The sequence below is a fragment of the Pristis pectinata genome, chromosome 28, assembly GCF_009764475.1.
Source record: "Pristis pectinata isolate sPriPec2 chromosome 28, sPriPec2.1.pri, whole genome shotgun sequence".
Taxonomy (NCBI): Eukaryota; Metazoa; Chordata; class Chondrichthyes; order Rhinopristiformes; family Pristidae; genus Pristis; species Pristis pectinata.
Genome location: NC_067432.1, coordinates 27,439,720 through 27,466,954, shown reverse-complemented (window position 1 = coordinate 27,466,954; position 27,235 = coordinate 27,439,720). Strand labels below are relative to the sequence as shown.

General features: G+C 43.0%; 1 protein-coding gene across 2 annotated transcripts in view; it reads right to left on the bottom strand.

Moving 5' to 3' along the window:
* The window catches only part of LOC127583965 (retinal dehydrogenase 2), an 83,456-nt gene that overhangs the window by 6,006 nt on the left and 50,215 nt on the right, over positions 1–27,235 (bottom strand). For both annotated transcript variants that reach the window (XM_052040430.1, XM_052040431.1), the window contains exons 6-11: positions 26,696–26,824; positions 26,456–26,569; positions 4,416–4,518; positions 3,390–3,574; positions 2,562–2,726; positions 2,272–2,429 (exon numbers count right to left, since the gene is read on the bottom strand). In XM_052040430.1, the coding sequence (XP_051896390.1) occupies positions 2,272–2,429; positions 2,562–2,726; positions 3,390–3,574; positions 4,416–4,518; positions 26,456–26,569; positions 26,696–26,824 (854 nt within the window). The remainder of the gene's footprint in view (positions 1–2,271; positions 2,430–2,561; positions 2,727–3,389; positions 3,575–4,415; positions 4,519–26,455; positions 26,570–26,695; positions 26,825–27,235) is intronic.

Here is a 27,235-nt window from a genome sequence, read left to right as displayed (position 1 = left end):
AGCTTTTCCAATTCTGCGCCATTGAATCTGTGCAAGAGATCATCTGAAATTGTATTTGATAGCACAGTGATATTTTATATCAATCTTTTTCTCTTCTCTTGCATCCGATCATTTCTGATCAGCAAACTTCCAGTCCCTCCCTCAAGTTCCATAGGGTGACCTGGGATCCTGAGGGGGGAGAGGGGCTGGATGGAATTGGCTTCAAATCTGGCTTCTGAGCAGAAAACAGGACAGGAAAAGACCTAATTCAGTACAGGAAGGGCCCATAAAATTGTGGATCAACTTGTGCTCCCTCCACACCCCAACCCAATCAGTGTCCCAGCTAACATTAGACCAATGAATGAACCTGGTCTTTAACCTTCTTACACACATTACATTGCCCATTCAGTCATCAACAGAGCAGCTGATACATTGACTTATTTCATTTGACTTCAAAAGCCCAAGCAAAAAACTAAAAGCCCAAGCCCAAGTATCAACCTTGGATGAAATGGATGCACATTTCAACAATGCTGAAGTAAAAAAACGCTTAAAGATAGGAAGAAGTCCTATTGTACAAAAACTGTTGTCTTCTCCAACTTATAAACAGACGATGTTCTCACATAATGTTACATATCCTGGAATCTGCTAACCTTGAATAAAACACAAGATAGAACTTAACGTCAGAAAGAACTGACTGAGACAGTCGCTGTGAAGGAGGGATGGAAACCATCTGAGGCAGGAGGCTGGGCAATGACTTGTGCCAGCAACAGCCCTGGTGGCAGCCTGTACTGTAACAGGGTTGCCAAGTTTCTAAAGTAGAGAGTGATGCAGAAGCGCACAAACTGATTTGGACAGCTTGAATCCATTGTTCAAAGACTGCTCCCCCCCCCCCCCACACACACACAGTATCAGAAATCCACATGCTGCTCAAAATAACAATGTGTTAGAAAGGCAGCAACAGATTTCAGGAGGGCATAGGCAGACCGCTAAAACACATGGGAGATAAAATTAAATGCGGAGAAGTGTGAAGTGATGTATTTTACAAGGAAGAATGAGGGAGACAATCTATACTAAATGGAGAAATGTTAAAGGGGATGCAGAAACGGAGTGACCTGGGGACAGACAAACAGACACACAAGTCTTTGAAAGTGGTAGGACAAGTTGGAGGCTGCTCCAAAAGCATACGGACTTCTTGGATTTTGAAATAGAGTACCATAGGAAGAAAGAAATGGTAAATTGGATAAGTTTACATGGATAGGAAAGATTTGGAGAGATGTGGGCCAAACGCGGACAAATGGGACTAACTTAGATGGGCATCTAGGACGGCGTGGACGAGTTGGGCCCAAGGGCCTGTTTTCATGCTGTATGACTCTAGGACTCTAAGTAACAGGTTGGGCATCACCCTGTCATGACCAAGATGCTGATTCATTAGAATATTAGGGATGAATCAGCAGAAGTAGGTAAAGGAAGATTTAAAGAAGTATTAAACACAAGGATTAGAGAGGGAGAAACTTGTTCCATTGGAAGGAGGGTCGGCAGCCAGAGAACACAGATTTAAGATATCTGGCAAAACAGTGAGTGGGGAGGTGAGAATGATTGTACACAGCGAGTTGTTAGGTTGGGAAACATTGCCTGAAGGGGTGCTGGATGCAGTAACTTCCAGAAGTGAATTGGATAGGTACTTGAAAGTGAAATATTTACAGGTTATGTGAAAGGATCAAGGAGAAATCACAGGTATAATGGGTTGAATGGCCCATTTCTAAGCTCCTATGGGATTGATTAGTGTAAATTGGTCATGGTAAAAAATGCTGCTTTTCTTGCTTTCAAAGATAAATACAGTATTACTGCTGTAAATGTGGCTCAGAATACTGCTAAATATGTTCCTTCAGAATTAAGTCATTGATTACTTGGTGTCTATATTAAATCCAAAACATTTGTATAAGTGTTAATTTGTTAAAATTATACAATCCCAATACAGTACCATGGAAGTAAGCTCGGAGAAAGATTTACCAGTCTGTGCTTCTGTTAAGCAAGACATGAACAAAGATTTGCAAGATTTATTCCTTTTTAATTCTCTTTGGACAGTTGAGTGAATCCACCACATTTGAGAATGTCTAAACAAGACTACCTAGAAGTCCTCACAAGCAGAGCTTTGCTGGCCTGATGCATTGATTCTGTACGGAAGTCAAGGATCAGATTCTCTAATGGTAATTAGGCTGCTGATCTACCTCTAGACAGTCATATCTCCACGGTACCAATGCAATACACCAGTAACACTCTGTTCCTTCTTACCAGACCGTTCCAGCCTGCATTGCTGCAGAAACTGTTAATGCTTTATCGATATCCTTGGTGAAAACAGCAGCTACCAGTCCGAACTGAGAATTATTGGCCCTTTCCACTACCTCTTCCATGGTCTTAAACTTAATAATTAGTTGAACTGGGCCAAAAATCTGAAATAAATGAATGAAAATGCCCGGAATTAAACAAAAATTGGCAGTGATATAGCATTCCAAAGAATTTCAATGAATGGTGGAGTCTAACAACTTTATACAGGAAGTACTTGGCGGTTTGGAATCTTGTACCTCTTCCTTTGCTATCCGCATGTCATCTGTCACATTTGAAAATACAGTTGGCTCAATGAAGAAGCCTTTCTTTCCCAGTGATTTGCCACCACATTCAAGCTTTGCTCCTTCAGCTATGCCACTGAGGACAAGGTCAAGGACTTTATCACTTTGTAGTTTGTCAATCTGAAAACAAATGAAATTCGTCAGAGCAACAATCCATCACCATGAGCCAAAGGGTATAATATTTGGCATATAGTATTTGGCACAATATCACAACAAATTCTACCTCATAATGTGCACAGAAAAAATGTCATCTCATTTTGTAAAAATAAGCAGCAGTACATAACATACTGGAGAAAACACACATCCTTGTACTCTGAAAATATTTTACATTGCATCACAATAAACCCAAACTTATATTGAACTGTAAACTATCACAGTATTGTATCAAACTATAAAGAAGCCAACGTTCTACCATATCACAACAAGAACAGCCCCATTGAAAGAAAAATTATATTGTACTGTGAAATGTTCAACCCTTATAACGCAGGGCAGAAGAAACCTTAATCCAAGAAGTACAAACATTTGAAGCCTTTCTGCCTCTGGAATGTGATGCTAATATTTACATGGTTTATTAAGATTAACATTAACTGTTCCTTCAGATGTTTTTAATGTGATGAATAGCACAGGATGAACATTGTGTTTTGATTCTCTTTAAACAGAGACCCATGTCCAGAGCTCCTAAGAAACTAAGATACAGCATGATACAAAATCTCCTCTATTATAAAAGTGGATGAATATTGACATAGCCATATTTTTGTTTGCTTTGCTTGAAAAAAATCTTACTTGAGGCCCCTGCTCAGTGGCTGGATCAAAAGGGTTTCCTACTGTTCTTCTCTGTGCACGTTCTGTACTTTTTTGGACAAACTCCTCGTAGATCGGCTCTTCCACGTAGATCCGGGATCCTGCTGTGCAACACTGGCCTTGGTTGAAGAACACTCCCTGATGAGCCTGTTCCACAGCATAGTCCACTGTGAGAACAAGCCAACAGCACAGCACAAGGGTTAGTACTTCTCCTGTATCAGGAAATGCCACTGACAGTCTGGGCAATAAATTTCAAAATAACAAAATTTTCCCAGCAAATGTTTACAAGATGGTAAACTACATATTTCTAAAGTAAATATCATTAAAAAAATTAGGAGAATGCAGTACAGCTTTTTATTTACAGCATCAACATTTGTGGACCTAGATGTGGTACCAAAATACCACGGCATTCCCCTAAGTATTAAGGGAACTGAGACACCCTCCCTATCGTTTAAATGCCTGGCTGTAGGAAACGATCCAATTCTTCCTTTATATGTTCTCCTTGGTCAGTAAGTGAATCTATCTCATCAGTTGCTTTTGTGTTTACTACACTCTTGCCAGGAAAGCAGAAGACAAGATTTGGCCTGATTGAGGCAACTTCATCTTAATCATTACCTGTTTTCCCTGTCACACGATGTTCCAGGAGGAGAGGACTCTTAAATCTCATTCAGCAGACATTTGAGAAACAGTAAAATGTTACACGAGCATCAGTATCACTCCCGACACAAACTTCACCTCTGATCACAACGTGTGTGGAACAGCTAGGAGTGGATGGGTGAGGCATTGCTACTGTTCCTTCAACCCCAGCCAGCGTCCTGTTTTTGTCTGCTGTGGGGTGCGTGCGTGCGCGCGTGTGTGTGTGTGCGTGTGTGTGTGTGTGTGTGTGTGTGTGTGTGCGTGCGTGTGTGCGTGTTTTCACTTGCTTGTGCGTGTGCACTTCTCTACATGAGTACATGTACTAATCTGTCTGAATTACACACAACATTCAATATTTAAAGGTAAACCTACAATCAGCATCTGCAAAAATAATGTTTGGGCTCTTTCCTCCCAGCTCCAGTGTTACTCTCTTCAGATTGCTCTTCCCAGCTGCTTCCTGGATTAGTTTCCCAACCTAATAGTAAATACAGAATGCAAATGTTAGTACATATAAATGTCAAACCAGCCTGTGACCAAAGTCCAAATAAGGCAAAGTGATAAATCTTAGAAATATAGAAACATCTTAAATAATCTTCAGAAACATCCTATGAATTTGGTTTAAAACAGATTTGGCAAAGTAAATGTTAGCCCAGGTGAGGGGCATGTTTTGGGAGCAGCTGTTTGTGTGTCACCACAAGTTGTAACTTACCATCAGTGTGCTAGATGTGTGAGAGAGGAGATGTCATGCACACTGTAGCAGCAGCAGCACATTCACGTCTTATTCCATTGGCACTCAAAGTCTTTAATGCTTTTCCTTTTTAAAATAGATCACACTCAAGGAAACCCTGCCGAGTGACTGATGGGTTTTGTAGTTAATGCAGCTGTTAACTTGGAGATTGGGGCGGCTGGGATTTTAGACCCTGTTTTACTTTTATTTACTTTGACGGTTGTCCACATCCAGTTCGCTGCTGATGTGGGAGTTCGAACACACTTCAGACACTTATATTAGGAGCAGACTTCTTTACGAACTGGACAGCATCATGGCATTGGGTTTTGCCAGAAGAGGTGATTAGCTGACCTGAACCCATCAGATGGCCCAGTTTGAATATCGACCCCTGTTATAATACCCAACAAGTTGCCTATAAATAGCAAGGGTAAAAAAAAATTACAAAAACATTGTAAGTCTTGGCTTGTTTGCTTGTGGGTGTTGTACAAAGAACAGATGGCAATACTTGGAAATACTTAAAGACACTATCAGCTAGAACATTCGCTGCTTTTTGTACAAATCCAACTGTGCCTCAGTTCCTCATGCCTGAGCCTCCGCTACGCTCTAGACCAACTTCCACCCTGAAGAACTCATTACTGCTTTCCAAAAGAATGCTGTGGGTTTGAGCCCCTCTCCAGTGCCTTGAGACCTGAGCCCATAACCTGGCACTTCAGTGGAGTACTGAGAGGGAACTGCATTGCCAGAGGTGCCATCTTTTGAATGAGATGTTCGGCTGCAGTCCCGAGTGAACCTCAGGATGTAAAAGATGTTGGTCTTGAAATGCATGAGTTCCTTAATCATCTTACAAACAGAAAATGTGCATGTGGTGCTCTGGGTATGTGTCCCCACCTTATTAGGAAAGGTTCCTATGTATGGACAAACTCCAGTAATCCCACCACCCTTATGTGTCTGGAGGTGCCGGACTGGCAGATTTTCCAGGCGATTGGCTGTTACTCCCAATGATAGCCCAATGCATTTTCATTTCACAATTTTTCCATGTCTCACAGGAGCATAATGAAGGTTTCAGTGAACCCAGCTGGTTTAAAGGGAGCAGGAAATAAACATGCGAGTTTCAGTTTGTATCTTTCAGTCTGTCAAAACAAGCTGAAACGTACATGCACTCTGGACCTGGTTCTAGCTACAAAACCACCCAGGTTCCTGACCACCTTTGTTCCCAACCCTGGCTTTGGACACCCAGGTCTCTATCTAGATCCCAGCTCTGGTCACATGTCCCACTTGCAATGCAGACTAATAGTGAGCCAGATGCCAAACCCTGAGGAGTTCTGAACAGTTGGATCATCAGAGTATTGTTGCGGCTGTATTGGGCCTATGCTTAGATCATGCTTGGATATTCACGCAGGCGCTGAAAGGCCATTTCAGACCACCTACCTCACCAACCCCCTCCTGCATCTGCTCAGGCAGTGGATGAAGATACTTGCTTGATGTGCACGCTGTCGGTAAAGGACATCTTTCACTTTTCCTGAAATGAACCTGCAAGTCAGTGTTGTTCACCGTTCCCAGTCCTTCCCTACTCTGTCACACCCCTACTCACTCCTGCTATTTGCTCTTCACACAGGCAGGCTCCAACCTGCATTCTTGAGGGGCCTGGCTAAGTCCTCGACAACCAAGTGAGCCCAGTGAACCTATTCTGTCCTTGGTCCTGCCACCAGCCCTACTATACAGGGCACACAGCTTCTGATTTAGTACTTGTGGGATCTTGCTCTGCATCAATTAGCTGTAGCAGTACATAGAACATAGCACAGTACAGGCCCTTCAGCCCACGATGTTGTGCCGACATTTTATCCTGCTCTATCTAACCCTTCCCTCCCACATAGCCCTCTATTTTTTCTATTATTCGTGTGCTTATCTAAGAGTCTCTTAAATGTCCCTAATGTATCTGCCTCTACCACCTTTGCCGGCAGTGCATTCCACACACCCACCACTATCTGTGTAAAAAAATTTACCTCTGACATCCCCCCCATACCTTCCTCCAATCACCTTAAAGTTATGCCCCCTCATGTGAGCCATTTTCGCCCTGGGAAAAGTCTCTGACTATCCACTCGATCTATGCCTCATATCATCTTGTATATATCTATCAAGTCACCTCTCATCCTCCTTCGCTCCAAAGAGAAAATCCTTAGCTCGCTCAACCAGTCTTCATAAGACATGATCTCCAATCCAGGCAGCATTCTGGTAAATCTCCTCTGCACCCTCTCTAAAGCCACCACATCCTTCCTATAATGAGGAAACCAGAACTGAACACAATACTCCAAGTGTGGTCTAACCAAAGTTTTACAGAGCTGCAAGATTAGATTAAGATTAAGGTATCTTTATTAGTCACATGTACATCGAAACACACAGTGAAATGCATCTTTTGCGTGGAGTGTTCTGGGAGCAGCCCGCAAATGTCGCCTCGCTTCCAGCGCCAACATAGCATGCCCACAACTTCCTAACACCTCACTGCTGTTGAACTCAATACCCTGACTAATGAAGGCCAACACACCATACGTCTTCTTAACAACCCTATCAACCTCTGTGGCAACCTTGAGGGATCTATGGACGTGAACCCCAAGATCCCTCTGTTCCTCCACACTGCTAAGAGTCCTGCCATTTACCTTGCATTCTGCCTTTAAATTCGATCTTCCAAAGTGTATCACTTCACACTTTTCCAGGTTGAACTCCATCTGCCACTCCTCAGCCACACAAGGCACATTTAAATGATAACAATGAAAAATATTAAGAATAACAAAATTAAGAGAAAGCAGTTTTTCTGGGCTTTCGGTTATCTTTCACACATAAGTTGTCAATACCATTAGAAGGAATGGGATTAGACTGGGTGCACCAACTATGGCTGGTGTAGAGTGAAGAGGTGGTCATGTCTGTGACACAAGGCTGAGTCCAGCAATGGAGCACAAGGTCCACCAGCATTTGACCTCCACCTTGTTCCTAACTACGCAGTGTGGGTGTCAGGAACGAGCTGACCCTCATACAGCAGCTGGCCAGATGTTCTCCATAGAACTGTTGGCTGGCGATCAGCATGATCAGGCCTGTAATTTTCCTTTTGTGAAAAAGAAATAAATTAGGAAAGTCCTACAACAAAGCACTAGAGCATTTGGATACTCTATCTTCAGTTAAATTTTTAAAAAATTTTTCTTTGTTTTTTTTATTTACAGGGTGGTAACAGGCCCTTCTGGCCCAACGAGTCCGTGCCACCCATTTTAAACCCAAATTAACCTAGCCGTACGTCTTTGGAATGTGGGAGGAAACCGGAGCACCCGGAGGAAACCCACGCAGACATGGGAGAACGTACAAACTCCTTACAGACAGCGACGGGAATCGAACCCCGATTGCTGGCACTGTAATAGCGTCGCCCTAACCACTACGCTACCGTGCCATCCAAGAAATCTAAGCAAAAGAAGATATTTCCCCTTGTTCTCACCTGCTAGTTTAGCAAAATTCAGTAAGTCAGCTTTACAATATTTCAGTGAAAGGAAACTAAGTTTACAATGATTGGTCAATAATCAATTCAAAGACATTAAAGAGCATGTGATGTGTTGACTTTAATCTCTTTCATGATCGAGACTTCAGGGGACTCTGCAGGATGAGAGGATCTGTAGCCAGGCATGGAGGAGTTTACTGGAATCTGAAAGGGTGCAATTTCCTGCTTAATAAGAATGTCACAAATGGGAGTATTTCGCTTTTTCTCAAAAGATTTGTCAAAGCCCCAAGTTATTGTTTGCTTCCTGTTCCTTTTTGGCTCGAAGAACACCTCCTCAATGTTGTTTGTGCTGCATGGATTGGTCAATACAGTGTGAGATCTGGTCAGAAAGATTTTTGAAAATGTTCATCATTCCCTATACTTTAGAAAAATTATCAAGGGAAATCCTTACTGACCAACTTCACAAAAATGCTTTGGGGGAAATTATTGTGGGCTGATTCTCCTTTTAATTGACAGTTTTGGATGAAATAACCAAGAGGAAAAAAAACGGAATTCTGGCATTTAATGGCTTGAGACAGGAAACAGCTTTCCCCTCTGCCTTGACTTTAGCTTTTTAAGAGAACATTCTTGAAATCTTTCAGAAACAGAAGTACATCACTCATCATGTGAAAGTCAGAGAATCACTTTCATCACTTAAACAACAATAAATTAAATGCCTTTTATAGATGGAGCATTTTCAATTCCAGGCTTAATTGTTATTAGAAGCTGACCACACACCAATGGACAGTGCTGCCAGACTTGGGAGACAAAGGCGCAGGGAGTGCTCCATAAAGAGGAACAAGTGTCATAAAATATGTTGGATGGACTTGTTCCCATTCGGGCTATCTCCAATAGTCAATGGGAAATAGTGGTGTGCAATCTCAGTATGTACATGGATTTTTTTCATATTGAATAACGCACTTCCATTAAAACAACTTCCAACAAACATTTCTAATGCTTTCTGTGCTTTCACTGAATGATCTCATTAAACATCCATCTGAGAGTTGTGATGATTGCAGGGTTTGTTTCGAGATTTGCATATAGATCAAAAGAGGTACAATACTTCAAGACATGCTAAATGGTTAATGAATTAGTTTCTAAATGCCATCATGTTTTGTAAATACAGTAGCAAATATGCAGACAGCATAGTCTCAGAAGCTGCAAATAAGATTGATTGCCAGTCAGTCGGTTTGACATTGCATAATAGTTTGACTTTGGCCAAGAGTCTGGGACAACTCCCTTGCACTTTATTTGAAAACTGCTGTTGGAAAATTCTCTTCCAATGAAGCAACCAGATTGGACCTCAGTTCCAGTCTTTCTCTTGGTAGAATTACCTTTAATATAGGACATTTGCGTTTCTCAGCAAACATTGTGCATTGTGTTTATATTGCTCTAAATTGCCTTCTTAGTTCTTGCCCTAGTGCCCCTTTCACCCATCTCCTTGCATGTCCAATCCCCCTCAAAACCACAAACACAATTCTGTCCACATTCACCCTGCTGTGTCTCCTATTTGTCCACCTTATCAATCCTCCTTCAAATAGTCTCCTGAGCACTTTTTATTTCTCTCCTACCAATTCCCTGTCCAGCCAACAAACCTTCACCCACTTTGTAACCTCCCCATCCTCCTCCCATTAACCCTCTCCCTGAATCTAATCCTCCTCTCTGTGACAAGCTTCTTTCTTCCCAGATCTTCATTTATCTATTTCAACCTTTCCTTGCGGCAAATAAAAGATGTCCCTCCCTGTTCTCTCTGCCTTGTCTATACTTTCCCCTGACAATTCCCTGCCTGAGGAGCTCACCCTTTTCTCAGTTCCCAGCTGAACCAATATCACCAACTTTCGTACTGTCCAAATTGCAGGAGGTTCCCAATTCAGCAGGTTTGATCTTATCTGGTTCCTTCCAGGTTCCTTCCTTCCAGGTTCCTTCCTGGCACCTGAAAGGACCTTTCACACTTTCACACCTATCACATTTGTGGGTTCTCTTTATTGGAAGCCAGTTATCCACACCTTGGCTGTTTGTTCATGTATCAACCATGAAGAGCAATCAAGCTGAGTTAGGTCAATGCATGGCCTACTTTAATCTTCAGTGAAGATGTTTGAACCAGTTCAGCTTTCCAGTGTATCTCCCTGCGCACTGCATTAAACAGTCTACTTGAAAACCTTGCATTGTTCAGTCAAGTCTCAGCAGAAAAATAAAAAAAAATCAAAAAATACAGAAAAATACTGTAAAAGGAATGGAGCAGCAAAATGTTTTGTCGATTGCAACCACATACCTTAACTTTTAAAAAGCCTGCTTGGATGCTGGGGTGTTGGGTTTCGTGATCAGCTCATCTCATTCGGGTGATCTGTATCACCGTGGTCAGGGGTTCAGGCCAGAGATGTGCAACGTTAGGAACAGCATTAGGCCGCTGGATCTTTGAATTAAACTTTGGCTGATTATCTCCATTACTCCACCTTTCCTCCTTATCTCTCAGCACCCTCACCTCATAAGAAGCTAAGACATTTGGAACTGAAAGCTTCAGTTAACTCAGCACACGTAGCCCTTGGAGGGAATCTTATTACACAAATCTTATTACACAAGGAATGGAGTTTCATTCTTCTAACACCTTTGTGTAATAAGATGCTTCCTGATTTTGTTGAATACGCTGGCTTTAATTTTCCTTGCTCTTGATTCCCCCACCTGAGGAAAAACATCTACCCTCAGATTTTGTTTTAAATCACTTTAAAGACATTGGTTAAATCACTCCCCAGTGGCCCAAACTAAAGACAATACAAACTGCCCTCATAATCAAAATGTCCATGGCTCAGTATAATTCTGGTCACCATTACAGTACCTTCTCCAAGTAGTCTTCCCTCCTGAGGTGCTGTGTCCAATGGTGATCAGAATCTGACCAAGGCTCTACACAACCTAACTATAGATCCCTCCCCTTCATATCCCAGTCTCCACTCTGAGACGAGGGTCAACACTGGATTAGGCTTTTTACTTGCTTTTTGAATCTATCCATTGGATCTACTGACCTACGCGCTTGGATTGCCAGCTCTCCTTGCCGCTATGAGGTCCCTTAGTTCTCACCACTTGGAAACCACTCAGCTTTCACTCTCGTTCCCAAAGTGAATGAGCATGTTTGTCCACATTAATCAGTGTTAACCGCTCTGTCCTAACCAAATATCAAGTAATTATTAAACATATGTCAGTGGTATGGACAGAATTGGTTATCGACCCAAGCCATCGGCAGACCGATGCCCTGAGCCCCACCTGTAGCCTGCAGGGTCCTTCACTGGCACAATGCATCCAAGTATTTACCCTGGTACTCATGAACAATTCTGTCCTCTTAGCCCATTTCTTCTTTGTTGGTAAGGATAATGTCATTTCTTAAATGAAAAGCAGAATTTACTTTATTGCAATGAAATATAAGCATTGCAGCTGGCAAGGTACGTTGGAACATGACATCAAGCCCAGCCGTTTTCTATTTAAACATTTAATGATCCGAAACCCAGTAAAGTCAATGGGAGTAATTCCTGCATCTCTGCCTGAAACAATGCAGCTGGTTACTGCTGTCAGCATGGCGACAACATGGAACCAGCAAGTATCGAACCAGGCAGCAGGAAAGGAGACCATTCAGCCCAATGTATCTGTACTTATTCTTTGCTCCAACAATACAAAATTAACCCCATGGTCCTGTTCTCTCCTCACAGTGACACCTCATATAGATTCAATGCTGTCCCTAGGTGAGATAAACATACCAAAATACAACTGCTCCGTGAATGCCACTTCTTCTCTCACTTTCTGGCAACGTAACATAGAAACATAGAAAAACTACAGTACAATTCAGGCCCTTCAGCCTACAAAGCTGTGCCGAACATGTCCCTGCCCTAGAAATTACTAGGCTTACCCATAGCCCTCTATTTTTCTCAGCTCCATGTACCTATCCAACAGTCTCTTAAAAGACCCTATGGTATTCGCCTCCACCACCGTTTCCGGCAGCCCATTCCACGCACTCACCACTCTCTGAGTAAAAAACTTACCCCTGACATCTCCTCTATACCTACTCCCCAGCACCTTAAACCTATGTCCTCTTGTGGCCACCATTTCAGCACTGGGGAAAAGCCTCTGACTATCCACCCGATCAATACCTCTCATCATCTTATATACCTCTATCAGGTCTTTCCTCATCCTCCGTTGCTCCAAGGAGAAAAGGCCAAGTTCCCTCAACCTGCTTTCATAAGGCATGCTCCTCATTCTAGGCAGCATCCTTGTAGGTCTCCTCTGCACCCTTTCTATGGCTTCCACATCCTTCTTGTAGTGAGGTGACCAGAACTGAGCACAGTACTCCAAGTGGGATCTGACCAGGGACCTATATAGCTGCAACAACACCTCTTGGCTCCTAAATTCAATTCCCCGATTGATGAAGGACAATACATCATATGCCTTCTTAACCACAGAGTCAACCTGCGCAGCCGCTTTGAGTGTCCTATGGACTCAGCCCCCAAGATCCCTCTGACCCTCCACACTGCCAAGAGTCCTACCATTAATACAATATTCCGTCATCATATTTGACCTACCACAATGAACCACTTCACACTTATCTGGCTCGAACTGCATCTGCCACTTCTCAGCCCAACTCTGCATCCTATCTATGTCCCTCTGTAACCTCTGACAGCCCTCCAAACTACCCACAACACCCCCAACCTTCGTGTCATCCGCAAACTTACTAACCCACCCCTCCACTTCCTCATCCAGGTTGTTTATAAAAATCACAAAGAGCAAGGGTCCCAGTAAAGATCCCTGAGGTACACCACTGGTCACCGACCTCCACGCAGTATATGACCCTTCAACAACCACTCTTTGCCCTCTGTGGGCCAGCCAGTTCTGGATCCACACTGCAATGTCCCCTTGGATCCCATACCTCCTCACCTTCTCCATAAGCCTCGCATGGGGTACCTTATCAAACGCCTTGCTGAAATCCATATACACTACATCTACTGCTCTCCCTTCATTGATGTGCTTAGCCATATCCTCAAGAAATTCAATCAGGCTTGTAAGGCAGGACCTGCCCTTGACAAAGCCATGCTGACTATTCCTACTCATATTATACCTCTCCAAATGTTCATAAATCCTGCCTCTCAGGATCTTCTCCATTAGCTTACCAACCACTGAGGTAAGACTCACCGGTCTATAATTCCCTGGGCTATCTCTACTCCCCTTCTTGAATAAGGGAACAACATCGGCAACACTCCAATCTTCTGGAACCTCTCCCGTCTCCATCAATGATGCAAAGATCATCGTCAGAGGCTCCGCAATCTCTTCCCTCGCCTCCCACAGCAGCCTGGGGTACATCTCATCCGGTCCCAGCAACTTATCCAACTTGATGCTTTCCAAAAGTTTCAGCACCTCCTCTTTCCTAATATCTACATGATCAAGCTTTTCAGCCTGCTGCAAGTCCCCACTACAATCCCCCAGATCTTTTTCCATAGTGAATACTGACATAAAGTATTCACTAAGTACCTCCGCTATTTCTTCTGGATCCATACACACTTTCCCACTGCTGCATTTGATAGGCCCTATTCTTTCGCATCTTATCTTCTTGCTCTTCACATACTTGTAGAACGCCTTGGGGTTTTCCTTAATCCTGCCCGCCAAGGCCTTCTCATGTCGCCTTCTGGCTCTCCTAATCTCCTTCTTAAGCTCCTTCCTATTAGCCTTATACTCTTCCAGATCTCTAACATTACCTTGCTCTCTGTACCTTTTGTAAGCTTTTCTTTTCCTTTTGACTAGATTTATTATAGTCTTTGTACACCACGGTTCCTGTATCCTCTTGTGACTCCCCTGTCTCACTGGAACATGCCTATGCAGAACTCCACACAAATATCCCCTGAATATTTGCCACATTTCTTCCGTACTTTTCCCTGAGAACATCTGTTCCCAATTTAAGCTTCCGATTTCCTGTCTGAGTGCCTCATAATTCCCTTTACTCCAAGTAAACACCTTTCTAGTCCGTCTGTTCCTATCTCTCTCCAGTGCTAATGTAAAGGAGATAGAATTATGATCACTATCACCAAAATGTTCACCCACTGAGAGATCTGACACCTGACCAGGTTCATTTCCCAATACCAAATCAAGCATAGCCTCTCCTTTTGTCGGTCTATCTACATATTGTGTCAAGAACCCTTCCTGAACACACTTAACAAACTCCGCCCCATTTAAACCCCTCACTGTCTGGAGATGCCAATCAATGTTTGGGAAATTAAAATCTCCCATCACAACAACTCTGTTATTCTCACACCTTTCTAGGATCTGCTTCCCTATCTGCTACTCAATATCCCTGTTACTATTGGGCGGCCTATAAAAAACACCCAGTAACTTTATTGACCCCTTCCTCTTCCTAACCTCCACCCACAGAGACTCCATAGACAATCCCTCCACAACGTCCACCTTTTCCGCAGCCGTGACACTCTCTCTGATCAACAGTGCCACTCCCCCACCTTTTTTGCCTCCCTCCCTGTCCTTTCTGAAACATCTAAAACCCGGCACTTGAAGCAACCATTCCAGTCCCTGAGCCATCCAAGTCTCCGTAATGGCCACCACATCGTAGCTCCAAGTATTGATCCAAGATCTAAGCTCATTCGCCTTGTTCACAATACCCCCTTGCGTTAAAATAGACACATCTCAAACCTGTCTGAGCACTGCCCTTGGCTCCAGAAGGCCAGCAAGGGCTGAGAGCCTTTACCTATTTAGTGTACAAGCATCTTTCATCATTCTAAAATCTCCTCTGAACTTTATTTTTGCTCCAGTGGCAATAATCTGGGCCAAGAAAACCCTTTGGTCTGCATCATGTTTTGTGCAGTGTGCAGAACTCAACCTAGAAGACCTGATGGTGACCAGAGATGCCATGCGATTCGGGATCTTTGTCTGCGTATGTGATACGCAGATGCATGGAGTCCACTGGGCATGCTCAGTGACATCAAACAGCACACGTTGCTTGATTAACACCACAGATGCACCTCAAGGCTGCGTGCTTTACTTTATTAGGAGGTTAAGGAGGTTTAGCTTGTCACCAAATACTCTTAACAAACTTCTACAGATGTATTGTTGAAAGAGTCCTGACTGGTTGCATCATGATTTGGTATGGCAATTCAAGTGTGCAGGAAGGTAAGAAGCTGCAGAAAGTAGTGGACTCAACCCAATATATCACAGGCACATCCCTCCCCACCATCGGGAGTATCTACAGGAGGTGCTGCCTCGAGAAGGCAACATCCATCTTCAAAGATCCCCATTATCCGGGCCAGGCCATGTTCTCGCAGCTACCATCAGGCAGGAGGTACAGAAGCCTGAAGTCCCACACCACCAGGGTTCAAGTACAGCTACTTCCCTTCAACCATTCGGTTCTGGAACCAACCGGCACAACCCTAATCACTACAGTTTAGCAACACTGTGACCACTTTGATCACTTTTCACTGAACTGGACTTTGTTTTTTTTTGTTATAGTTATGTTCTTTCTTATAAAAATTGTGTTTGATTTTTGCTTAATTTATGTTTTTCTTGTGAATGTTGCTTACGATGCGATGTGCCTGTGATGCTGCTGCAAGTTTTTCATTGCACCTGTGCACACATGTACTTGTGCATCTGACAATAAACTCGACTTTGATTTTGACCACCGGTATACATCCACTACGTATACGATGCCTGTGAACAGGACCATCCTCAGCAAAGGACTAGGGGTTGACTGAGCATTAAAGGTACAAGTCCAACCTGTTGGCTACTGAGGGGCTTTCCTCAGGATGTTCCTTCTTTAATGTTCTGTTGTTATTACCTGCCCCCAACATTCTCCCCTCTCCTTCCTCCCAGACCTTAGTTAACCTGACCATCTCTCCATCCTCCTTTCAAGCTTTCCCTTGGACCCTATCCTGGATTATCCCCATGACCGCAATGTCCCCAAACTCCCACTTCTGACTTTTCTGGGCCCTCCCCTTTCTGATAATCTCCCAGGACCAACTATCATTCCTCAAATCATTGCCCTATTCCCCCACTTGACCAGTTTACCCTTAGTTCCCCCAAGCTTGAACTGCAGTTCCTAGAATGGTCCCTGTCTTTAGTGTTCTCCTACTACCTCTTCCCCACCACTCCCCAGGCCTTGCCACCCCTACCACCAGATACTTCCACCAACCCCCACCCACACTGTGACACAGTGGCACAGCTGGGCTGTTACAATGAGCAGCTCGTAGAGCTGCAGCCTGACAGCTCCGGCGAGGCAGGTTCAATCCTGACTGCCGGTGCTGTCTGTGTGGAGCTTGCACGTTCTTCCTGTGACTGTATGGGTTTCTCCCGGTTTCCTCCCACATCTCAAAGACAAGTGGGTTAGGAGGTTAATTGGCCACTGTATATTGTCCTAGTGTGTGGATGAGGGGTGGAATCTGGAATCTCAATGTAAATATGTAGCTGATGGTCATCACGGACTCAGTGGGCCGAAGGGCCTGTTCCCATGCTGTGTGACTCTGTGACTCTGCAGTGGTGGAAGGTCACAGAGGGTGGTTTTACTCTGCATGAGGTCCTGGCTGTGTTTTCACCTGTTGAAGAATTTTTAGACCCAGGTATCTGAATTCTTTTCTCATAATTAAAGCTTCCAACCATTGATACCAATTCTTAGAATCATAGAATCATAGAGCACAGGAAGGGGACCTTTTGGCCCACTTGTCCATGCCAATCTTGTCTATGCCAATCCCCTTTGCCTGCACTAGCTCTGAATCCCTCTGAACTTTTCCTTTCCCTGTACTTGTCCTGTCTAAGTTGTATGATGTCGTGACAGGGTTTGAGTAAACAAAGGTGTTGTGTAGTCCACTTCGTAGGCTGGATGAGAGCACAGGGATCCGGCCAGGAGATCTCCTTAATAACTGGTTTATCAGCACAGCACCAGCAGTCAGACTCAGCTTGCTGAAGCAGCCTAACCACTCTTCTTGTTTATGTCCTTGCCCTGACTGTCAGTGCTCCCCACCTGGATCTCCTCCCTCTCCCCTTCCCCCTCCAGCTCCTCCTTCCCCTCCCCCTCCCCACAGAACTGTCACTGGAATTACCAGGTTTTTTCAAAATAAGAATGCCAGTACTTTCAAACAGTCTTCACTTTTAAAGTGAGTTGTGGGAGAAAGAACTCTCAACTGGAAACAATTCATGCCATTATGTGTGTTGCTCCGGAAAGCATTTGACATGGTCAAAAGTGATGGAATCGGAAATAAAAACAGAAGATGCCTGATCACCGGATCAGGCAGCGTCTGTGGAAATTCACAGAGTTAATGTTTCAGAATGAAGGGTCTCACACCTGAAATATTAACTCTGTTTGTCTTTCCGCTGACGCTGCCTGACCTGCAGTGTATATCCAGCATTTTGTGTTTTTATTTCAGAATTTGAACATCTGCAATTCTGCTTGGTTTTTATTTGTTGATGGAATCTGCCTGTGTTTCAGATTAGAATTATGGTTTTACTTCTATTGGCAAATTGAAATAAAAGCCAAAGATCTATATCACTGGGCAGCAATGTGACCGATAAATGTAAGACAAACCACTGCACTTATTGGGAAACACTCATTGAATGGCTTTGGTTTTAATCAAAGCCGGGCGTCTGGAGAAGGATGGAGAGAACGGCAGAGAATGGAACTCCAGAACTGAGCTGACAACAATGAATGAGTGTTGGATTCTGTTGTTTTGGTTCCAGTTTCAGTGTTATTGAGAGAGAAGAAGTGTGAAGAACGGAAGGAGGAAGAGAAAAGCTCTGGAGAACATTGACTGTATTAGTATTGGTTGCTTCAATGCCAAGCAGAGATGAAATTGGGAGTTGTATGATGTAAAGATCATACATCAGCTGGCTAGGTTTGTTGTGTCCAGAGATGCTAGTCATGCTTCTTTATTTACTGTATGTCAGCTTCATTCAACTTTTGCATTGACTTTGGTTTTATAGAAAGTTAAGTGTTGGTGAAGGAAAAGCAGAGATTGTGATTAATAAATGAACTGCCCCGAGCGGTTTTAGCAATGCAGGAAACCGAACAGTTCCAGTTAACATCCCCGAGACCAAGAATAAAAAAGGATTAGAGGTGAAACCACCAGGTGTTACAGGCAATAGTCCATGATGGCAACATCGCCATCATTTACAGCACAAATTGAACTCAGTTGAAATTTTTACAATGTACTCCATCTTTTTCCGTACAAACACTGATGCATTTACAGCGGTACCTGGCAGACTACCTCACAAGGACTCTATATATCAAGCAGATAGATAAAAATAAGGCAGACTTTTCAGCTCATCCACTTAACCATGCCCTCTATCAAAGCATCTGGTTGTAGCTCAAAAGATTCCGGAGCGGCCACGATGAGCAAAAATCTTTAAAGGGCTTGTTGCAACTGGACAGGTCTTTGGTGAGGCTGCCCCTGGAGGATAGTGTACAGCTTTGAAAAGGATTACTTGCCACAGTGGAAACGCAGTGAAGATTCGCCAGTCTGGTTCCAGGGTTGCCACATGAGAGACTGAGTGAACTGGGCTGTATTTTGTAGAGCTTATAGTAAGGAGATGAGGGCTCATCAAAACATACAAGATTCTTAAAGACTTAGCAGAATGTAGATGTAGGGAGCATATACATCCCCATTGAGGGGTCCACAAACAGGGGTATAATTTGCAAATCAGAGGGAGACCATGTGGAACTGAGACAAGGAGAAATTTCTTCATTCAGAGGGTGGCAGACCTTTGGGACTCTCTACATCAGAAGGTTGTGGGAGCTCTGTCATTGTGTTCCTTCAAAATAAAGACTGATAGGTTTCTGAGCATTAAAGGAATCAAGGAATATGTGTTGGATAATGACTGTGTGATAGAAGATTACTCATGACTCTGATGAAAGGCACAGCAAGCCTGCTCTTGTTTCTCACATACTTATGTTTGTTAATTGCAAGGGTTGTTCCAGTGATCAATAGAAGATAGTTCAAAAAAACAAAAGGAAGCTGTTTTGTCATTAAGAACTCACAAGATCACAAGATCACAAGACAAAGGAGCAGAAGTAGGCCATTCAGCCCATCGAGTCTGTTCCGCTACCTCACCATGAACCATAGAACCATAGAACCTTAGAACAATACAGCACAATACAGGTCCTTCGGCCCACCATGTTGTGCCGACCTTTAAACCACGCCTAAGACTATCTAACCCCTTCCTCCCACATATCCACCTATTTTAAATTCCTCCATATGCTTATCTAACAACTTCTTGAACTCGACCAACATGCCTGCCTCCACCACTACCCCAGGCAGCACATTCCATGCACCAACCACTCTCTGGGTGAAAAACCTCTCTCTGACATCTCCCTTGAACTTCCCACCCATTACCTTAAAGCCATGCCCTCTTGTACTGAGCATTGGTGCCCTGGGAAAGAGGCACTGGCTGTCTACTCTATCTATTCCTCTTAATATTTTGTACACCTCTATCATGTCTCCTCTCATCCTCCTTCTCTCCAAAGAGTAAAGCCCTAGCTCCCTTAGTCCCTCCTCATAATCCATACTCTCCAAACCAGGCAGCATCCTGGTAAATCTCCTCTGCACCCTTTCCAACGCTTCCACATCCTTCCTATAATGAGGCGACCAGAACTGGACACAAGTACTCTAAGTGTGGTCTAACCAGAGTTTTGTAGAGCTGCATCATTACCTCGTGGCTCTTAACCCCGATCCCACGACTTATGAATGCTAACATCCCATAAGCTTTCTTAACTACCCTATCCACCTGTGAGGCAACTTTCAGGGATCTGTGGATATGAACCCCCAGATCCCTCTACTGCTCCACACTACCCAGAATCCTGCCATTAACTTTGTACTCCGCCTTGGAGTTCGTCCTTCCAAAGTGTACCACCTCACACTTCTCCGGATTGAACTCCATCTGCCACTTCTCAGCCCAGCTCTGCATCCTATCAATATCCCTCTGCAATTTTCGACAGTCCTTCACACCATCCACAACACGACCAATCTTTGTGTCGTTTGCAAACTTGCTAACCCACCCTTCTACCCCCTCATCCAAGTCATTAGTAAATATCACGAAAAGTAGAGGTCCTAGAACCTATCCTTGCGGGACACCACTAGTCACCTCCAATCTGAATGCACTCCCCCCACCACAACCCTCTGCTTTCTACTGGCAGAGCTAAACTATTCCCATCCAGCCCCAATTCCCAGCCTTTTCCCCATATCCCTTGATACCTTGACTATTAAATGACGCAAAAGAAACTCTTGAACAGGCTTTTGGAGAAAAGAAATGCAGCATTTTACAACGTAGCAGATAGCTGGTGGACAGGCAGCTCTCTGATAGCACTGTGCCTTGTGGTACACATTCTTATTGGAAAATAGATGTGCTGCCTTGTGGTATTCATATCAAACCAAATGTCAACTCTGTGCAGAGCAGCTGCTTTGAGATACTTGGATCATAACAGGAAATTTAAACCTAAAACGGACAAAGTTTACAATGGCTGAATGTCACAGCAACCATCTGTTTTTTGTTTGGCTCCATGAGAAGGGGCTTTAGATTTTCAATAATCTTTTTTTTTCTATAATCAAAAGACATTTAAATGTACAGGTAACAGAAAAAACTAAAATTTATGTAAACTGCACAATATAAATTCAAACGTGTCCCAGATTTCATGAAAAGAGAACTTTTTAGAATCGCAACAGAAATTTTCTTGGCTCAAGAGCCACTTCCAGTGCATTTATAGCTCTGAAATAGCAGGGATGAAACACTTTGAACCTCACTTTAAATCTCTGACAGCCAGAAAGGAAAAAAAAATGAAATCTATCAAACTTTTTGGTACTGGAATGATTAAGACATTAGATTTTGCTTTTTACATTGCAAGCAGCTGTTGTGTGAATATACTGTGGTGGATGGGAACAACGTTTAAACTGATCATCTGTCCAAAGACCCGTTTCTCTTGATTAAATAACTATGATTATTAGATTTCTCTGACTGCTGTGTTCTTTATGCAGGCTGCTCTACCCTATATAGGTTTCAAATTTACCAAAGGTCTGTGGCCTCACACTCGTTCCACTATATCAACCCTGTCTTTCATTTGCTGCCCATTTGAATTGAGTTCAAAATTTCCATTCTATTTATTTATCCTCCAATAGGTGCCCCCATTCTATTACACATCTGCACTCTCCTCACTGCTTATTACTTTCAGCCCCTACCATTCAACCATCCACCAGACAATCCTCAGCCATCTGAGTCTTAGTCTAGAACCCTCTACATAAACTGCCTTTCTGTCTCCACATCTAGACAGCTCCCGATCATCTGCCTCTTCGACCACATTCTCAATTACGACTGGTATTTCTGCAACTGCATGCACCAATTTTCTCCTTTCTGAAACATTAACAGCATTTAATGCAAGCTGTTATTTACTGCGGAAACTGGAAACATTTTTCTTCAAGTGTATAAGATGTCACAACTTCTCTAGCACCACAGTTAATTTTTAAAGAAATTCAACACAATCCATTTTCACTTTAAAGGTTTTGGATTCCTGTCCAAAAAAGTATTTCCAAGCATTCAAGATTTGTAACAAATCTGTCTCCCTTCTTCAATGTTACTTTAAGAGTTCTGACTGCATTGTGGCATGTGACACCTCAAAACCTAAATCCCCAGCAATTTTCCGTCGGTTTTAAAGTCCTTCTCTTTCTATATGGGTTTTACGGCATAACTTGGTGTCACTAATCACTGGGTATCATTTTTACCTGTGCAGGTTTGAACTATGAAACAGATGACCGTAAGATTCCTTGAAATACCCTGACACAAATTCCTCAGTGCTATAGTGCCGTGACAGGTGACAAATGGAACACTGATCTTGTTTTGTGACAAAGTTTACTTAAGTAACTAGGTGTAGTACAGAAGCACCACTGGACCACTCCTCAATGCTCTGTATATCTCCACTGGATCAGTCAACATTAGCAAAACAGGGAACAAAATGTCCGCATCTTGCTTGTTAATTCCTTGTTAATGATCAGTAAGTATGAACTCATTCAGTATTCCACAGCTGGACAAGTCAAATCAAATAGTGAACATTTCATTCCAAGTCAGACCCAGCATTTCAAACTTCAGTGAAGTAATGCAAGTAGCTTGGCAAAAAGACAAAGCAGTGGCTATCTGAGACATTGCTGTAGTGTCTATCAGCACCTGTGTTTCGGGGGGGGGGGGGGGGGGTGGTGGTATAAGGAAGGGGAAAGCTGGGAAAGATAAAATAACATCTCAGCAGATCTTCAAGCAGTGGAGTCTGTTAAATGGGCACTGTGGTTGAGAAAGCTTAGACCCATGAGAGGACTTTACCTCAACTGTGGCACCTGGAGGGACAATCAACTACAGCTAGAACCCTGAACTACGGCACCAGAATTCTGTGATTGTTGATGGCAAGAAAAGGAAGTAAAATTAGGAAACACTGGCCTTCCAGATTGCTCAACTAGTCAGTGAGATTGTCGACCTCATCCACATCCACACCTAGTCTCCATCTCTCTTGTGTCTCCATACCTTTACTGACCAAAAATGCATCAGTGTCAATGACTGGGCAAAGCAGCCTCTAGGATTACACTCAATAATAGAGCAGCCATAGTCTCTGGGATTATACGATGAATAACCAAACATAGTCTCTGAATTATACGATGAATAACCAAACATAGTCTCTGGGATTACACTCAATAATAGAGCAGCCATAGTCTCTGGGATTATACGATGAATAACCAAACATAGTCTCTGGGATTATAATAATATCGAATCCAAAAACTGCAGGATTATAAATAACTGAGCATTCAAATCATGTGGAACTATAATAACTGAGCATCCACAGAATGAATATCATCACTAACAAAGAATCAAAACCTCTGGGATTATACTCAGTGAAAGAGTGTCCACATTGTCTAGGTTTATAATAATTTAGAATTCACAGCTTCTGGTATTACATTGAGAGGTTGACCATTCACAGACCCTGGGATTAGACAATGACTGAACATCCACATACTTCCATATTTCCATATGATATAGGAGGCCATTCAGCCCTTCAAGTCCATGCCGGCTCACATTCCCCCACTAATATTCCCTGTAACCTATTCTCCTCACATTCCCATCAGCTCCTCCCAGATTGTACCCCTCGCCCACACACTAGGGGCAATTTAGAGCAGCCAGTTAACTTACCAACCCACACTTCTTTTGAATTTGAGGGGAGCACTGGGGGGAAACTCACATGGTCACAGGGAGAGTGTACAAATTCCAGACAGCACCTGAGGACAGGATCGAATCTGAGTCACTGGATCTGTGAGGCAGTGGCTCTAACTGCCACACCACTGTGCCGTCTGATCATCTGGGATTTCCATCAATGACTGAGCATCCACAGACTATGCTCAGTAATTCACCATGCACAGCCTCAGGAACTATACCCAGTGGCAGTGCAATACCTGAGCATTCACATTGTCTGCGAATCCACAGTCCCTGGGATTATACTCAAGTGATGGAGCATCCATGGATTATAGAAAATCCCAGCATTCGCAGACTCTGGGGTTTCAATCAATAAATGAGCAGCAACAGTTTCTGGGATTATACTCCAGGGCTAAGCATTGATATCCACTGGAAATTCAGTCAGTGACTGAGCTTCAACATTTTCTGGGAATATACTTCATACTTGAGGATCCATGGCCTCTTTGGTTATATTCAATTCTTGAATATCCAGAACCTCCAGACTTGGGGATTATCCTCCTGGAATGATCATCTGGAACCACTGATGTTATAATGCTGTGCAATCACGGACTTTGGAAATATATTCGATGTCTGAGCATCCATAATTCTCTGGGATGGGACTCAATGTCTGATCATCCACAGACTCTGGGATTATGCTCGAGGTCTGAGTGTCCCCAGCCTTGAGGATTATCCTTACTGACTGAGTGTCCAGAACCTCTGGTATTACAATGACGGCATCCACTGCTTTTGTATTTACACCCAGCGGCTGAGCATTCAGAGCCTCCAGGCTTTAGTCAACAACAGAGCGTCTAATGGCTTGGGGAATATCTTCAATGTCTGAGCAGACACAGACCCTGGGATTATACACAGAGAGCAAAGACACAGAGACTCTGGGATTTCACTCAGGGTTTGTGCATTGACAGGTTTCTGCTATTATATTCAAGGACTAGGCTTTCACTGTCTGTGGGATTATACTTAATTACTGAGAACTCACAGTTCTGTAGAACTACACTCAATAACCGATCCTGCACAGCCTCTCTGATTATTCTCAATGGCCAGGCATCAGAAGTCTCTGTGGTTATATGCGTGCAATAGACATCCGCAACCTCTGGAGCTGCACCCAATTCTGAGCATTTGCAGCATTTTGGGATTGACATTGAAAACATCCTGTGTATTAATTGTTCCCAATATTAGTCCCTTTATTAGTCTGTAGCCGTGGCCCTTTGTTCCGAGTTCTCCACGATAAGGAAATAGCCTTTCAACATCAAACCTGTCAAGTTCAAATCCTTCATATTTGTCAATGTGATCACTTCTCATTCTTAAAAAGTTCCAAGAATACGTATTCTCATAATACTTGATAAATGGTCCAATTACAATGTATCAAATGATCATTATATGCCTGTGAATAATGTCTGCTTGGTTTCATTGCTTCAATGCGATATAATTTCTGGAAACCATACAAATGATGCAAGTGTTAGCATGAATTTATTCATTATGATGAATCATACCTTCTTCTGAATCTGCTAAGAAAGGAGTGTACCAATTGGTAGCCAGAAGGTCAGCACAAAGGGACTTCAGTGCATCGTTGATTCAGCACAAATATCATCCATTTGTTCCTATGCGTGTTGATCTAACTCTGAAGGTCTCAGAGCAGCTGTGCGGACTCTCAGCTCCTGATGTCACAGGCAAACTTTCAAAATGCCCTGCTGTGCAGTTGGGAATGTTCTCTGCAACTGTTGGAGTCAGGAATGGCATTAGCGACCTGAGATCCTTCTGTTATTTGTCCCATGAATCTGCCAAAAGCTTTAAAGAACTCAAAGGGCTTCTCTTTGGATGGAGCTGGCTCGTTCACTTCCATATTTCCATATGATATAGGAGGCCATTCAGCCAGGGCGCTGGAAGTGGAGGGATTGAAATGCTCAGAGCACCACTCGTAAAGGTTGCTTTGCCCAAGACTGCACTGAGCTTCCTGAGTTTTATCGGAGTTACCATCATCAGATGGGCAGTATCCTTGTACGTTCCTGAGTAGTACCTTTGGGGATGGAAGTGAGTCATTTGCCACAGAATGCCACACAATACCCAATCCCTTGTGTGCTCTCAGGGATCCCTCAGTGAATGAACATGCTGTTTGTAAATGCTCCCTATAACACCATCAGCTCTTTTGGGTTCAATGTTTTTTTGTTCAAATTATGTTCCTTCTTGTATAACTCTTTATAATTTATGCTTAATTTATGTTTTTCTTGTGAATGTTGTGTCTCTAATGCTATGTGTCTGTGATGCTGCTGCGAGTAAGTTTTTCATTGCACCCTGTGCATACATGTACTTGTGCAGATGGCAATCAACTCAACTTTGGGTATGTGTCATTGATTTATGAACCTATTCTTTGCAATAAGAATGCACTCTTCCAAAATATTCATAATCCATTTCACCCAGGTTTTTCATTTTAAGAAATTTTGCTGAACAGTATGTTTTCCGCATATGCGTCCCTTTCATAAATACCTGTGCAAGTTACATTTCTGTTCACATGATCTAGAATGATTGCATCAATGCATTTCTGAGGGAGTGTCACATTGATGGATGTATCAGCTCTCGAAAGAGGTGTTAAACCAAAATCCTATCTACTTGTTAAGAAAGTCCATGACACGACTCGAAGGACACGGTGCTCTTTAGTGTCCTAGTCAATGTTCATCCATTAAAACCATCAACTCAAAAGCAGATCACCTGCTCACTTGCCTCATTGTATGTTTGTTGGATCTCACTGTACACAAATTAGCTGCCCCACTTTCCTTCAAAACAAGAGTGATAATACTTCAAAAATACCTTGTCTCTGAAGGGAAAGAAAAGCTCTAAATAAACGATGATTATAATTTCAGTATCAACAGAAATGTTCATTTTCAACTTACTGGGTGACCCATACAACCTATAGACTGGTATATCTGTGAGTTAGACTACCTCAGTAGATCCAGTGAAGGCAACCTTGTCGATGTCCATGTGAGAGGCTATCGCTGCTCCAGCTGTAGTGCCATATCCAGGTAAAATATTAACCACCCCTGGTGGAAACCCAGCCTGGAGAAACAGGATCAGATGAAGCAAGCTCAGTTAAGAGAAAACTGGGAAATGAACAGTAACTCTGCTGGTTCTTGTTACTTACATTACCACAGACAGTGAAATAAAAAGGCTAAAATAACACACCTCTTTGATGAGGGCTCCCATGTACAGGGCGGTCAGTGGTGTTTGTTCTGCTGGTTTGATGACCACTGTGTTTCCACAGCACAGGGCTGGAACTATCTTCCACGCAAACATGAGGAGGGGGAAGTTCCACTGTAGATGGATGGAGAACAGGAAGAAGATTAAAAGGGGGGAATAATCCCATTCCACTGCATTAGACTAACTGTGGAATTGAAATTCTATACAGGACTTTAATAGTATTATTGACAGAACAATTTACACAAGGTCACTGCTGATCCTCCGTGTTTATCAGATTCCCATGGCATTCCTCTGCTTCTTGTTCAGTCATTTATTTTAAACAGTTTAGTCCTTCCACCAAAGGAATGTTTATTTTTGATCCATCAATAATCTCCACCTTTAGTTAGGGAAAAAAGAAACAGTGAGGTGATACTCCACTCTGTGCTTTGTATCACGTCAAGAATTATGTATGCAATGATCACATTGGCCCAAAATGCTCCTCCTGTTTAACTACACTGAATTTTATTTTATTTTATTCTATTTTAT